This window comes from Acanthochromis polyacanthus, chromosome 8, assembly GCF_021347895.1.
Source record: "Acanthochromis polyacanthus isolate Apoly-LR-REF ecotype Palm Island chromosome 8, KAUST_Apoly_ChrSc, whole genome shotgun sequence".
NCBI classification, from domain to species: domain Eukaryota; kingdom Metazoa; phylum Chordata; class Actinopteri; family Pomacentridae; genus Acanthochromis; species Acanthochromis polyacanthus.
In genome coordinates, this window is record NC_067120.1 from 20,301,270 (window position 1) to 20,317,428 (window position 16,159).

The following is a 16,159-nucleotide window of genomic DNA, read 5'->3' on the forward strand; positions in this document are numbered from 1 at the left end:
CAAATACAAAATGACCTTGTGCTGAGCACAGGCGTGCATTGATGTGTGCTGATGCCGAATTGCGTGACTGAAATATGTAGCGGGCGGTGTAAATTGATGTGGGCTGCTGACATAGCGTTCACTTGTCATGGTTACAGTGACGCCGTGTCGCTATCTCACAATGGTACAGAAATCTTGGATTTGTGGATCCAGAATAAAAGCTGCATCACTGGCAAAACCTAATGAGGTGGTCCTGGTGAAATTTCTGACCTTCCCTGAAAATGTGATCCAAATTCATTGGTCCATTTTTCAGTAATGTTGTGCGCAGACGGACAGACAGATTCACAACTTTATCAAAGGACAAACATACGCTGAACATCACATAACTCTGCTGCATTCCTTGGTGGAGTAACTATATAACTTTATAAAGCAGGACTGTTGCTTTCAGCTGACCTGGTACTGCTCCAGCGCCCCTTGCCTCTCCTGCTCCAGCTGCTCCAGCTGTTGCATCGCGGCCTGCAGGGCGCTCTCCTTGGCCAGACGTTCCCTCTCCAGCTCCTGTTTCTCAGCCTCTGTTTCTGAGATGGCCATCTGCTGCCGCAGGTGGATCTGCTCCAACTCTGCCCTCTTCATGGCCTCCTCTTCCAGTAACCTGGTCCACACACATACAAGAGAGTGTGAACATGTAATTCAGTCTTCTAAATGTACCTTCACTACAGGCACGTTTCTCATTTTCACCTGTTTTGGCTCCTATACTAGAGGGTCAGATAATAATATGGGCTAAGCAGCAAGCAGAGACATTTTCCTCCTTTTCAACTGCTAGAAACCTACATTTTTTCCTGTTTGGGATATTATTTGCCAACATTTGTGTAATTCTTACCATCAGTGTAGTTTGCCTTCTGTATATTTAAACATCTCTGTAGCCTAGAGTCTAGTGATTTCATGTCAGCCCTAATATATAAATCTACAGTTTGTCAGAGGCAATGCAAGACATGTTTCCTTAGTCCAAGCATTAAAATGAATGTACAAGTCAGTGGTTAACAGAGGTGGATGTGGAATAACAGTGTATCAGCAGGTGGTGCTGTAGTGCAGTTATAAACTTGTTTTAACAAGATTGTTCAAGTAGAAGTACAGATAAAACTTTTGCATTGAATTACATCTACACTGTTTATATTCTTACTTTTATCCTTCAGTCAGCTTCAAAAGGAAGATGCTTGAAGCTAAATGTATGACTACTAGATGCTTGATTTATAACAACCAATGTCTGTAAATAGACTTTTATTTTGCATTTTTATTTTTTGCTTACACACAGCATAAAATAAAAACTTGAAAAGCAAAAATACTTGGGCAAGATTAAAGTCCTTCATGTCTCTTACTCTCCTAACTAAAGGGTCGTTGTTGATTAGTGTAAACACTTCCACTTTTACACTTAATTTGTTTAGTCTGGATGATTATTTAACCATTCAGGCTAAAACCAAAAGCAACCAGTTCCAAACTCAAACTCTGTCTGTCAAACATTAATCTCTGCTTTTTAAAGCACTGTGAAAGTGACATGAAACTTAATTGAATCATTTGGATGAAAGCGTCCACTAAATGGCCTGCTATGGCCTGATAAACGACTGCTTGTTGTCCTTTTAACGACGTGATTTAATTTAAAGGCACATGCTGAAACACTCTTTAATGGTCGGTCAAACGTGAGGTGGAAAGTTTATGTCAGCAGGGAGGAAGGAAGGACAAGAGAGGAAATCTGAAGCAGTGTGGCAAAGCAGAAGCTGAATGTCTGGATCATGTAAAAAAAGGGAAAAGAGGACCAGACATTGTTTCATGTTAAAAGCTGATTATGCAGTAAATGTTTGGTTTCAGGCTTTATTAAAATTTTTAATTTGGCAGCACAAGTACCAAATTGTTTGACATTAGAGAAAAGGCAGAATTTATATTAGTTACGTTTATGCTAAAATTAGGATTGTGAGACATATGAGTGGAACACTGTTTAATATGCAACATAGCAGCAAACGCAGATTAAAATAGCCAGGAAAGCTGCGGGTAAGATCAAGATGCAAATTGACAGATAATTAGCAGCTTGTTTGCTCTTTAGAGATTCTACTGATTTAATGTGCTGTGTTGGATTTGACACAAAACTCAGCTTTCTTGGGCTAGTACATGAAGGTATGGTGGGATCCAGGAGACACAAATGTTGTCATCAGAGGGTGTACGCTTACTCTCCAACTTTTGTGACGCTACAAGGGCAGTATCTATGGACAGACTGCAATACATGAATCTATTGTTCCTGTATGGAATATGGCCTCCAAACACATTAAAGAGTAGCACAATGACGCATTCATGTCCCTGTTTGTAAGGGACATAACTCGTGTGGTTAGCACTGTCCTTTCGCTGAAATCTCCTTGTTAAGGAGATATTGTTTGGGCAGCGCTTGAGTTTCTGCACAGCTCTGCGGTAAAGTTTAGTTTGTTGGGCTAGTTTGAAACTTTGCACTGGCAACACTACATTCTACACAAAACAAGACATCTTATTTTTAGCTTGACTTTTTGTCTTCTATGTCTCCACCGCCTTCACGTCGTTTTGCTTCTTGTCCAGTAGCTTTCCAGAATTAGCTGCTAGTGCTATGACAAAAATGCAGAGTTTGCCCACAGTTGTCTGCAGCTACACCTCCAATTACAATTTGTATAGCAAGGTTAGAACACAATAGTTTTTTTTTTCCTCTAAAGCTGCAACGATTTATAACTTAATCACTTAGTTGTCAACTATTAAATTAATTAGATATTTTGAAAATGGATTAATCAGTTTGACAATTTTCTTTAGAAAGAAAAGTCAAAAGTCTTTAATATCAGCTTCTTGAATTTACTGGTGTCTTTTTCCTTGGATGACAGTAAAAAAGTATCTTTGGGTTGTGGACCAAATACGATATTTAAAGACGTCAGCATGGGCTTGTGAAAACAAATCAAAGCTTTATACCATGTCCTGTCATTTTACAGACTACATAAAGATACATAAACATTCAACAGAGTAATCAACAATTGAAATTGACCTGTGAAAGCAATTGCTTTCGCTTCAGAGATGACTGTTGCAGTCTGGAGCTGTGTCAGGTATCTGTTGGGAATTATGATACATCAGCATATGTGCCACTCATATTGGCAAATCTAACTGGCACTGGCCCGGCCTGTTTTTGGACAGCACCGAGTGGAAACATCTCGCCATTAATCAATAAATGTGTTTTTGTCAGATTTGCAGGACAAAATATTAGCTCTGGCATTCTGAAGTTTTAAGCAAGTCACTCTTGGTGCCACAATCAATTTAACAATTCAGTGCAGAACAGTTTCTGTCCTTTATGATTAGTTTAGATTCCTACAGACACTTGATCTAAATTTGAATTTATTTTACCTGAACATGATTAGTTTCTTCAGGTGCTTGCATTTACATATTCACATTCTATCAGTTACTTTGTTATGTTATCCTGCTACCTTCTGGTGAGGTTTTAGACCCTGTCCACACGTATCCGGATAAGTCTGAAAACGCATATATTTTTCTCCGATTCGGCCTGTCATCCACACGTAAGTGGAGGTTTTGGTTCTTAAAACGGAGGTTTTGAAAACTCCGGCCAAAGTGGAGATTTGGGAAAAACCCCGGGTATGCGTTTACGTGTGGACAGACATAACCGGAGTTTTAGGAGCGCAGACGACACTCCCTGCGACAAAACTGCTGTGACGTCAGACATGCGACCTTTGTAGACAATCGGAGCAGAATGGACGTGCTGAAAAGTGTACTGGTTTCAACAATACTACAGGCGCTTTTTGCTTGTTTGATCTTTCAAGCTCATTTACTGCTTCACCTCGAAGAGCATCAGAGAAGGAGGACTGCTGTGACTTCCGCTATTTTGCACCTGACAACCATTCCACGTCCTCGGCATGTTCGATGCGAGAGACGCCGCCACCGCTCCGGATACGTGTAGACGGAGATTTTTGTAGAAAACGGAGACGTGTGGCCGCAGATTTTTTCCTAAACGGAAGGGGGCGGATATTCGGTTTTCAAAATATCCGGATACATGTGGACATGGCCTTAATGACAAGAAACTACAACTTGAATTCACAGATTTGACTTTTCCTAAAGTCCAACTCTGTGTTTTCAAGAAGAGACAAAGACCAAATTCAGGAAGTTTCACATGTAAAATTACCGAGTCGACTAACACATTCTTCTTCTTCTTCTACTTTTTTAAAATTACCTACAATATATTTTCCCTCGGTTGTTAAAACTTTTGACTAGCTCTATGACAGAATATCCTATTTCCTTTGACTGACCGTGCCTGCAGCTTGCGGGCAGCTTCCTCGTCCTGTCTGGCGTGCCTCTCGTTCTCCAGAGCATCCTCCAGTTGATGATACATGTCCTCCAGCTCATGGACCCTCTGCAGGTACTGCTCCAGCTCAGTGGACTTCTGGGCCACCTGCTCCTCCATCTGCTGTCGTACCTTTGAGAACAGAACATTCAGAAGTACACTTAATCTGAAATCCAATATCAATGATCCTGGTGAACATTTTTATTTCAGGGGTCCAATATGAAACGTGTAGCCTCTCGTCAGTAGAGCCTATACTCCAGCCATCTATGCTTACTGTTGGATTCAAGAATTATCAAATGAATTAGCAGCTCTATGGTGATTAAGTTAGGAGTCGGTTTTTCTGATGATTTTTCAAATGTCTTTCGTATGCTTTAAAATTGTTAAGATGCTGTGAGTCATTAAAAGAATGAAATAAAGATGAATTTCTTTGGTTATTTATAATACGGCTTCTTTTTTCAAAGTACAATATTCTTCTAAGTGGTTAAAGGTGTTACAAATAATGGGGGAAAAATGTCCAGTGATTAGTAGTATATTTGTCTCCTCCACAGCCTGCAGTTCAAATCTCTGAGTTTTTGTCACATGACTAGTGGTTGTAGAAAAGTTACTTATGGCATCACAGTTGCAGTGAAGAGCGCAATTTTTTTTTCATTTTTCTAAAAATCTGGTGACTGCAAAGAGTTGCTTTTGGCAAATTGTTAAATGACAGACACAGAATAAAGTGACTGTGATGAAATGTAATGTCACAGATGAGTAAAATGTCAGTGATGGTTGATAATCATCAGTGTGCGGATACACCACAACCATCCTGTGCTCTGAGCGTGTCTAGATCTTATCACCAGAGGCCGTGAAACACAGCATACACAGCCTTTTTTGATCACTGCATTTACCAAACTCAACACGTAAACATGTTTCCTCATTTAGAATCAGACAACAAACCCTGACTGTATTAGCTGAGCCGCAGAGAGACTCGTTCAGTGCATCGTGTATTATTAAATATGGAGCGACAGCACAAACATTATTGAAATGACTCATGGGCTGTAAAGTGATTTCAACTTCAGACTGCCACTCTGGGCTGCTGATGTCGTGAAGTCTTTTTCACACGGCTCTTCTAAGTATCAGATGTAGGTAAATGTCAACATACATAAATACCACGTAGTAAAAGAGAAGGTTGTGTGACAGTAATTCTTGCTCCATCATTCGTTCTGATATAGTGACCCAGTGGAAGATGACAAGAAGTGATGTACCATTTTTTCTCTTTCCAGATCCATCCTGTAGCGGTCTTGAAGTTCAGTTTGGGTCTGAAGGCGTCTTTTTTCTTCTTCCGCTGCGTTAGCTGCAGCCTCCTCCAGAGCCTGGACAAAATAAAGCAACAGTCATGAAAAAAGGTAACAATTGGATAAAAGCATTAGATAAAAGCACCTTCTCTATTTTTTGAAAGAAACAAAGACCACTAAGCAACCACACTGCCATTAGGGGAAGTATAAACGTGGCCTTCACAGTGTTAGTGTGTGTTTAATTTTAGTTTAAAAGGCTAGAAGCAAACTGTAGTGTATATAAACAGAAGTGAATGTGCTGTCTTTAAATAGATATTTAATTCTCTAACTCTTCACTTGGCTGAGAGAGAAGTTGTTGATGAAGACAAACTGAGCATGAAGTAATGTGCCCTGTTGAAATAACTGTCCCTGCTAAAAAATGTAACGTCATTTAAATCATTTCATCTTAGTGCTACACTCAACATTACAAACTACAGAGTATTTATACCAAAAAGGCTGCAGTCCAACCATTTTTGGACAAACAGCAAACAACAGAATTCACGGAGCAGCAGCAGATCAAGCACACGGTTTCTGCCAGAAAGAAATTATTGCTATTTTTACTGCATTCTGAATCAAAAAACAATGTTAATGTGTGTAAATTCTCAGAGATTTCCATATTGATGATTCCCATGTGGCCACCACATTCCTCTACATCTATCTCACTTCATGCAAGTCTAGGAATTTTAGTGCTTGTTGCTGTCACCTGCAAAAATACTGTCTAATAAACTGGATAGACAGATTAAATATCTATGACTCTATGGTTCAGTTTACTACAAATGATCAATAATGCAAGACAAAGTAAGAATTAGGCTACACACCTGCTAAAGCCCTTTAAAATTACAATAAGTTAGGAACCTCTAAAATAAAGGCTTTTGAAAATGCTGCTCACCTCGTCTCAGTTTGAAAAACTCCAGGGTTGGGTTTTACGGTCATTGTTTACCTTGTAGTCTGAGCTAACAGCTGTTGTGCATTTGGGGAACTCACTGGACTTACTTCTCATCATTGCTCCCTTTCTTCAAATTATTACTATTTCTGTTACCATTTCCTTGTTTACAACGGGTTTCAAACAGAGGTAAGATCTTCAGAGCATGTCTCCATACTTTTTTCAATAAAGGATATATAACAAAAAAGTAACTCTTTAAGTAATTAAGTTGTGCAGGTGGTTGAGCAGTAACTTCTTGTTGACTTTTCTCACCCAGCTGTGAACTGGCTGCAGGCTGCAACATTCAGCTTCTCGTAGCAGCACAGTGTGAGAGACGGAGTGTCTATTGTGTGCATGTGTGCGGGCATATATGTGTGTTCATTGTGCATTCAGGCAACCAGCTATGCGAGATGGACGCTTGCACCTCAATGGGAGATTGTTGTGCATTCAGAAGTCGTCGTCCCACACAAAGACAAACTGTTGTCCTCTTCTGCACTGTACGTTACACAACTGCAATGTGAACTGGTTTGACCGACTGTTGCTGTATGCCACTGTTCGTCACAATGCTGCTGCTTTGCACTGAGCTGAAAACCAAGACGACTGAATTGTTGTAAATGTGGTGCTTTTAGTTAAGCTAAAGGTCATTGTGAGCTTATTAAACGGCAAAAATGATTCAGATAAAAAGCGTACTCTTTGTAGGTTTATGGTAGTTGCTTTCACCCTCTGAACCTCATGCAGCTTCTGGGTGTTATTTACTCCTGCCACATTTTTACTCACTGTGGGCTCATTCCTTTACTGCTGTATAATGTCTTGTACCTCTGTGGAAACGGCATAACTAGGACTACAAGTAGAGAGAACTCAAAAATGTCTCTTGTGTAGAATACCACAGTTACAATGTCAGAAGTGACAACAAAACAAATATCAAAAGTTACTTTTTTTTTTATTATTTTTTGCAAAAACTGAAAACAAATGTAGTCATGTACAACATTGTCCCAAGTGAGAAATGTATTGCCAATACTGAAAAAAGAAAAGGTGACTCTGCATACGACAGAAATGTTTAGTGTTATTTCTTTCCGTACTTGTTTCTTTAATACTCTGTGGCTTACGATTCGACCAAAAAGTCCTGAAATCTGGTCAGAGCAAAGTGGTTATTTTTGGGAACATTTTAAATGAGACCTGTAAATAAATTAATTTTGATGAAATATCACAATTCTGAACTCAGATGTGGCTCAGTTTTCTGAGATGAGCATGCGACAGAATTATTCCTGAACTGATGGACAGTTTGAATCCAACGCCTCTTTCTGTTTCTAGCTGGTGTCAGATGCGTTCATTGTGGTGATGTTTAAACATGTCTTTCAAACCCACTGGCAGATTTTGGGGTTTAGAGGGTTAAAATTCTTGAGGCAGGACTCTGCTCTACAATGCTGGCATGCTTTGTTGTAACAACACGAAATCATTTAACTTGTTCAGACTGCTTCCTAATTTGTAACATTTAATGTGCATCCAACTTGATTAAATGTGGGTTTGAAAAACACCAGACACGATCATGAAAATATACTAAGTCTTGATGCCACATGTGCAAATGATGCCCACACAACATGCATACAACATTTCCCACACCCAAACTGTATTCACAGAAACGGAACAAGCGGTGAATGTGCGCACTTTACCTCAGATCCATCCTGCACATCCCTAATGAATCATTTAGTTTTTGTTCTCAAATTTCACCCATTGCTTTTTGTGATGACTTGTCTCTTTGAATAACACAATTTTAGTATTTACATTTTCCAGTTTATCTTCTCTATTTCATCCATATTGTGAAGCATTTTGAGCCTTTTTTTTTTAGCAAACTAAATCACTGATCATCTTTTATGACATTTAGGCAGAATATTCCTACCAATGATCTCTATGGTAATGTTTCTAGTGTATTGACCAACTTATTTACAGAGAATGCAATTCAGTTTAGCATCACAGCAAACCACAACCTGAAGAGTAAACATAAGTTAAATAGTAAAAGTCAAATTACTACCTCTGACAGCGTCAGCAAAACTAAACATTGCCTCCCTCAGACTTACTGGATTACATCAAATAGTGGGAAAAAGGAAAGTGAAGAAAAAAAGAGGAGCATAAATTACAGTGGAACGATGAAAAAGAATGTTTTCTTATTGCTAAAACTTTTTTACCTAAAATAAACAAATGTTTCCTCTAATAGATTTGTAACAGGCAATGAATAAATCAATTTAACAGAACTGCTACAAATGTAATTGTGTTTCAATCAACTGCATGACATAAACTTTACTTTTTATGAAGCCGACACTTCCTGTTAACCTCACAGCCATTTACAGCACTAGCAGGAAGCCAGACGCTCGTCATCAGTGTTCAGGGAATCCACAGTCACAAAAATGTTAACACGGTAAATTAGCAGTGTCAACAGGTAGAAATGAGGGTCAGGTTTAGGAAGAGTAACTGGAAAAACAGGTTTAACGAAGACTAATATCCTTCCTCTGCCCCCCTCCCTGATTCAATCAACATTCCTCTGTTTGCATGTGATAGACTGTTCAATAGTTGAGGCCTGAGGGTGGAGCCGATCTATTGTTGCTATTCATGAACTGCTGGCGGGTTTCAGAGGAGACCACTAGAGTTTTTAGGTGACCTACTTGAATTGTTGTGTGAAACAGTGTGCATGTGTGTGAAACCAGCAATGAGTTACAGAAAATTACACTTTGTCATTCATTGGCACGAGCACCAAAGATAATGGACTTGCTTTGTTATTTTGCGGTGTCTTTTTTTATCTGTACCTCAGCTTGAGACTGGTTTAGCTCTGATTGGTCGAAGTAAAAAGTATTTCCTTCTTCTTATTTTCAAAATCAACAAGAAGCAAAGGATCACTGGAAAAAATGCACCTGTAAAAATTACAAAAAAAAACTTGTTTCAAGGAACTTTCACCTTGAAATACGTGAAAAAAAATCTGTCAATAGAACAAAATGGCTTGGCAAGATTTCTTGAAATAAGATGTGATATTTAGAAAATTGAGATCTTAAAATGAGCTGGGAAAACTTATTTTAAGCTTTATTTTACCAGGATTGTCACGCATAGGTGTCTTAACCTTCCTGTTGTCCTCATTTATGGCACCAAAAAATATTGTTCCCTTGTCTGAAAAAAATCCAAAAATTCAGCAAAAAATTCCCCAAATTTATAAAACAAATTGCAAAATCTTCAGGAAGAAAGTTTCCCTTAAAAGCTTTATGTAAAAAAAATCCCAAATTTGGCAAGAAATAACAATTAAAAAATTATAAAAATCTAAAAATTGTAAACATTTTCAAAGGACAAATAAAAACCTTCCAAAAAAACTCCGAAAAATATCTAAAGGGATTCCATATATACCAGTAAAAGTTCTGATATTTTCTTTAAGAACATTCAGAAAAAAAAATCAACCAAAATCCAGCTGGATGTTAGTTGATTTTCTTCTGAATGTTCTTAAAGAAACATTTTTTTAGCATTTCTTTTTTTTCCCACCAAAAAATGTTCAAAAATTCCCCAAAATATTTTGAAAATGTGGAAGTGTTCACTGTGAAAATATATATATTTTTCCCACATTTTAAAACTTTAAAAAGGGTCAGTTTGACCAGCAGGACGACACAAGAGTTAAAACAAGATAATTTAAAGATTGTTTGACTTAACAAGATATTTAAGATACATTATCTTAAAACAAGTCCCTCCATCTTGCTGAAGTGTCATTTCCTAAGTGAATTTATCTTAAATCAAGTGGGATGAGACAATTTGACTAAAAATAAGACAAATAGACTTGGTAAGATTTTAAGTTTTTGCAGTGATCTCAAGCACAACATGATGCCAAACCTTTGCATAGCAGACATGTTGTTATAAGAAGAGTGTCATCAGAGTGCAGCGTTCACAGGACAATCTGCTCTACTGTGTGCCTCGGTCATTCAGTTGGCCGGTGTAGCACCTTTCAGGAGTCCTCTGCATCAGCATCCCTGCTATGTTTTGTGACTGGCCTCATGCAAAATAATGCAGCTGGCTGCTAAAGTCATCTGTGCTGAGTTGAAAGAGATGTAAGAGTTTGAATCTCTTGCTCTAATCCACTTCGTCCATGAGCAACTGAGTGGAACATTATGAATGACTTCCAGGACATACAGTCTAAACTATGTGCACCTAGCCACATACTGAAATGATAAGATATCTCCCCTCTTTACAACAGCTGTTTTCTCATTCTGCCCTCAAAGAGGCTGTTTAAGACAAGTGAGCACTTTTGATTTCTGACATGGTCGGATGGCATATTTTTCCAGCTTGTTCTGATTGAGCATAACCTGTTCTGTAGGGATTTAGGAGGATTTATGGTTTGTCCAGACTGCATGTCAGATGGTCAGGGATTGTCAGAGGCCAACACCAGATAGGGGGTGTCTGCGTCGCATATTATCTGTAACTTTTTGGAACAGACAATCTAACATTCAAAGCCTCTTCACGCTGTGATCAACCAGCTGTGTGAAGGTCAAAGAGGCACAGTGTCGCTCTCACCGTTTGTGGCATTTTTTCCAACCCAGTGCATCACTATCAGTAGCCGTTTTGCAGTAATGTATTTTAATGTGCATTTGTATCACATTAGAGAAAGTTAATGGAAACAGCTTGAGTAAATCACATTGTCTCAATGTGGCAAAAACATTTTTACACTTGGTTGAGGCGGTTTTCATTTTGCACGTAATGAGAGACGATAACGTCTTTCCGTAATTAGTTCTGACACAGCAAAGATTTACTGTACATGAACCAGGAGCTGTTTCCACCTTTTCTGACGTAGCAGAGTAATTACAACTTTCCCAACTTTTGTTTCTTCTTAGTAGTTTTTTCAGCAGTTGGCAAACAGCCACTCCCCTTTTCACTTCGGTACATCTTTGATTTCTCTCACAGCAGAGATGCAAACAGAGGAGGTGAAGAAGTGACATGAGGAGAGTCTAGGCAGCAGGAATTTAACAAAATGAGACATCCTCGCCCAAAGCTGTTGTTTCAAAATGACATACGGTAAATCTGATGCATGCTACAGCTGGATAATCCGTCCATTGTTTTGTTGCAGTCAGTTTTATCTTTGTCAGATGAGTAGGACAGTGTGCGTGAAAGGTTGCAGTCCCTTATATGTTTACTTTTAATTCAACTAACAGTGTGGCATAATGTGACGAGATACAGAAGAGGAACAATACACAAAATTGTACGACAGAAATAAAGATTGACTATGTTCTGATTGAGTGATATCTACAAGGGTACTATAAAATTCTTGGCCTCACCCAGAAAATAGAGGTTTACCTCCAATTGTGGGGGAGAACTGTGTACTGTAAAGCCTTATATCACTGTCCAGACTCAAAAGTCTGTCATGTCTTTGCAAGGACAGGAAAACTTCAAGCTGTAGTGCTATTGCTCCAAGACAGGCACCCCTCCACACAACACAAAGCCTTCCTCTCCTTTATTTATCTGATTGCTTCAAACATTTGGGTTGTTGTAGAACGTGGTACAAAAATTTATGGGGTACATTTATACCCCATAATGGGAGTCATATCGCATGTTTCCAGGTGAGGCTCAGACCTTTTAAAGTACACCTTTACAGTACGCACAAACTTATTGGCTCTTTTTCACGACATGGTTCATAAATTCCAGTTGTGTGTGACACTTCTTTACACACACTTTTTTGCCACATGTGAGAAAAAGGCACATGAAGGACACACCTGTGCTCATAGCCTCCTTGATCCTCCAGATGCAATTTAAGAATTGAGACATCCTCAATGTCGCAGCAAGATTACTAGTAATAATGACTAGAACTCCTCAGAAATCGTTTCCAACTGGGCAAGTTGTATTTATGCTCTTATGTCAGCTGGTATCATCCATGTTTCATGTTGTCTCACTAAAGTGAAGTGAAGAAACGTAAAGATCAGTGTTCTTAAACGTACCTACAGATAACCACTGTCACCGGATGGAGAGTAGACGGAACCATTTTCAATAATTAGAAGTTCTTAATTTTGTCTGCATGTGTCAAGATGTGATTGACGGTGATGCAGTATGATTAAACTACAAAGGAAATGTAAGAACTCTTTTCAGCAGAAAATTGAATGTCCTGTAAGTTGACTTGGATTCTTGGTAAAGAATGGGCATTTTATTTGCAGATCAGCGATAAAAATGTTATGTGCTTTAAACTCAGACACAGTGTTAAAGACAAATTCTTTTTCAAACTACAAATGTGCACTGTCTGTGCTGCTTTAAAAACATGTAGGAACACATGCTTTTACTGCAGTGCACTATATGCACCATCCTGGAATAAGAAAGCCTCCCGTCCTTCCTGTTTTTTGAGCAGCCTGGGACTTACTCGTACTTTGAATTTGCTTTGGGCAGTTGCTTTGTTGGCGCGACAGGTTCAGAAATTCCTTCTGGGGAAATCCCTCAGCTTTCAGCTACTCACTATGAAATGCAGTGAATTACTTCCTGGATAGATTGCTTTGTTTTCATTTGTCCGTTAAACAGAAAAACCTGCCGTGTTGTTTCTACAGTGCAGTAGTAACGTGCTAAGCTTTATCTGCTGATGCTGCTCCCTGTATGAGCCAGCCACTACATCACCCCACATGCAATTCTTACTCTCATTTACTGCAAAAGGCGGTTTCAATCCAAACTTATTTTTGTCAGTGCAACAGTCTGTTTTGTGTAGTTTGTCTAGGTGTGGGATGTTTTATGAGCGCCTTATCTTTGTGTGGGTTTTCTTTGTTTTGGGCGCAATGTGAAAGTCTTTAAATCAAAGTTGTAAAAAAAAATGTATTTTACATTTTGACAGTGGCATGGTGGCTGACAGTTTCGCTTTGCAGCTAGAAGATCCTGGTTCGCATCCCGGGATCTTTCTGCATGGAGTTTGCATGTTCTCCCAGCACATGTGTGGGTTTTCTACGGGTAAACCGTCCAAAAATATGCTGAAGTTAACTGGTTACTCTAAATTGCCCATAGGTGTGAAGTGAGTGTGATTGTTTGTCTGTATATGTAACTCTGTGACAGACTGGTGACCTGTCCAGGGTGTCCCCTGCCTTCACCCTAAGTCAGCTGAGATAGGCTCCAGCCCACGACCCTAATGAGGATTAAGCGGTAGATAGATAATGGATGGATTTTAAAAGGAAAAGTAATCATCTCAATTGAAGCACATTGTCTTTTCTCGGCACAGGCAAAGAGAAACTGCTACTTAAATCAGCACAGGGATGATCTATGCAGGGCCTCCATGGAGGCAGATGTAATCTTAACCACAGTAGACTAAAAATAAACACGCTCCGCTTAAAACATCCCCTGCCTTATATATAGTACCTCTAAGTGCAAGAAATAATAATATATACTGGACGATACACCTACAAAATGATACATCTTCACTACAATAAAAAAACAGTCAGGTCAAGGTCATGCACCCTAAAAGGCACATCTACATTACCAACAGGCTTAGTGTGTGCAATATGAATGAAATCCCTCAACTAGTTTCTGAGATATGATCCGGAAACCCAAAAATATTTGAAGTGCCTCACTATGACCTTGAAAATCAGGTCAAGGTCATACACCCCAAAAGGCACATCTATACTACATAGAGATGGCCTGGGTGCAATATGAATGAAATCCCTCAAGTAGTTTCAGAGATATGCTCCGGAAACGAAATGCTGACGTACGGATGTATGGACGGACAGACGGACGGACGGATGGACAGACGGACGGACGTGCCCACGCCAATACCCCCCTCCGTGCCTACGGCCGGCAGGGGATAATATCTAAAGAATGCATACACTCTGTTTGCTCGTCCACATGTTTTTTCTACTTAATACCTTTTTGCTTCTCCATTTTCAGAGTCTTTCTCATGAAAATATGCAGCCCTTCCTGATATGACTGCAAACTTTAACTTCCTTAATATAGTGTATTTATGCATCCAGTGCTGCTTGGCATTGATTCTTCAGATCTGTACAACTGTACTGGAAGATGGTGATGTTGATTCACAGCGCCGTCTAACCTTGACTGTGCATGTGCATATAGTTACAGACTAATTAAAGAAAAAACCCGATGAAATGAGTAGAGAAAGATGCTTCAGTCACATCAAGTCCTGTATTGACAGTCACCTCTTGTCTTTTTCTTTACTTATTGCACCCCAGTCGTCGACCACAATTTTTGTTGTCTTTTCCAACAGATCTAAAATCTCCTATTGAAACACTGGCCAGTTGAGCAGTCTTTGTGTCTCAAACCCCTGCCATTTGTGCCCCAACAACACACACTCCTTCACTTACATCTTTTCTTCTTGCAATCTTCATACTAAATCAGAATTAACCAGACCTGGTCAGTATTTTTATGCATGCCACTGAACACGATTTAATGTTAACTGCTTAATTGTACCAGGCAGTGTATAATCTGAAGCACTAGGATACAAGTATAAGCCACTGTTCATTTCAGTCAAAATGGTCCTTTTATCCGCTATCAGTAGGCTACATTTTTCTTTGCAATGGCAAACAACAACAACAATGTCCAAGCAGCAACCTACCACACTGAAAATTTCAAGTTGTGCTGAGTGTTTGGATTGTGCAGTCAGGCAGCCCTGCTAGTTTTTTGTGGATGGCAGAGTCTCCCTACATGCAAATATTTCACCAAAGCTATATCACATAGGTCACTACTTTTAGGGAACACCGAAGCTGAATCCTTTGCTTATCCCCACCAACGCCGACTGCGATTGGTTTAAAAAATACAAACAAGACATATTTTTCCCCAGAACGGTACTGTGGTGCAGCAAGGCCAATATGTTCGTCACAACAGGCACTAGCAGAAATATTTTTCTTTTATCAGAAAAATATAGCCCCCGTATATAGGTCGCCCACTAGAGATGCAGGTTGATGCTTTTATGTGCCATCAAGCCAAAAGCTTCCCTCCACTCTTAGTCTGGGTGAGATGTGATGACGCCCATCCCAAGTACTGATCAGCATCAAAGCAGCATCCTGTGTATTCAGAGGCAGTGAGCAACGGACTTTCACAATAATAACAATTAGAACAAAACTGCATTAACGCATGATAACATAATTGCCGGCGTTAATTAATCAGTGCCTTAACGCGTGTAGGTACTGTGGTTTTTCTTTACTCTTTTAATTTGTAATACAGCTATCTCTACATTTTGCTTGAAAAATGTTTTACTTTTGTTTATTTTCAGATCTAGATACGACAAAAAGCATCTGAAGATGAGCCACAGACCACAGGGGAGCATTTACTGTGAATGTTTTATCCTCACCTTCCTCATGTTCTCTAGTTCGAGCTGTTTGGCCTCGTTGGCAGTCTGCAGCTCCCTCATCCTCAGCTCCAGCTCCTCCTGTTCAGCCTGCTGCTTCAGTCGCAGGTCCCGACGTTTCTGTCGGGCCTCACGGTGCGGCGCTGGTCGACCCTGACGCAGTAGATTCACACAGGTCTGAACGGCTGAGAGGCAACATGGAAGAGACATAAACATCATTTTGTGATTTCCATTCAAAGGTGTGGTTTTTGCTTACTCTTTTTTCAGTTACAGCACCCTCCATAATTATTGGCACCCCTTGGTTAAGATGTGTTCTTTAG

The 16,159-nt window shown here is 39.5% G+C and overlaps 1 protein-coding gene across 1 annotated transcript in view; it reads right to left on the reverse strand.

Annotated features, from left to right (window-relative positions):
* Positions 1 to 16,159, reverse strand: part of swap70b (switching B cell complex subunit SWAP70b) — a 38,368-nt gene that overhangs the window by 4,202 nt on the left and 18,007 nt on the right. Inside the window, exons 7-10 of the mRNA XM_022217416.2 lie at positions 15,843 to 16,024; positions 5,572 to 5,679; positions 4,293 to 4,459; positions 433 to 631 (exon numbers count right to left, since the gene is read on the reverse strand). Coding sequence (XP_022073108.1) covers positions 433 to 631; positions 4,293 to 4,459; positions 5,572 to 5,679; positions 15,843 to 16,024 — 656 coding nt within the window. The remainder of the gene's footprint in view (positions 1 to 432; positions 632 to 4,292; positions 4,460 to 5,571; positions 5,680 to 15,842; positions 16,025 to 16,159) is intronic.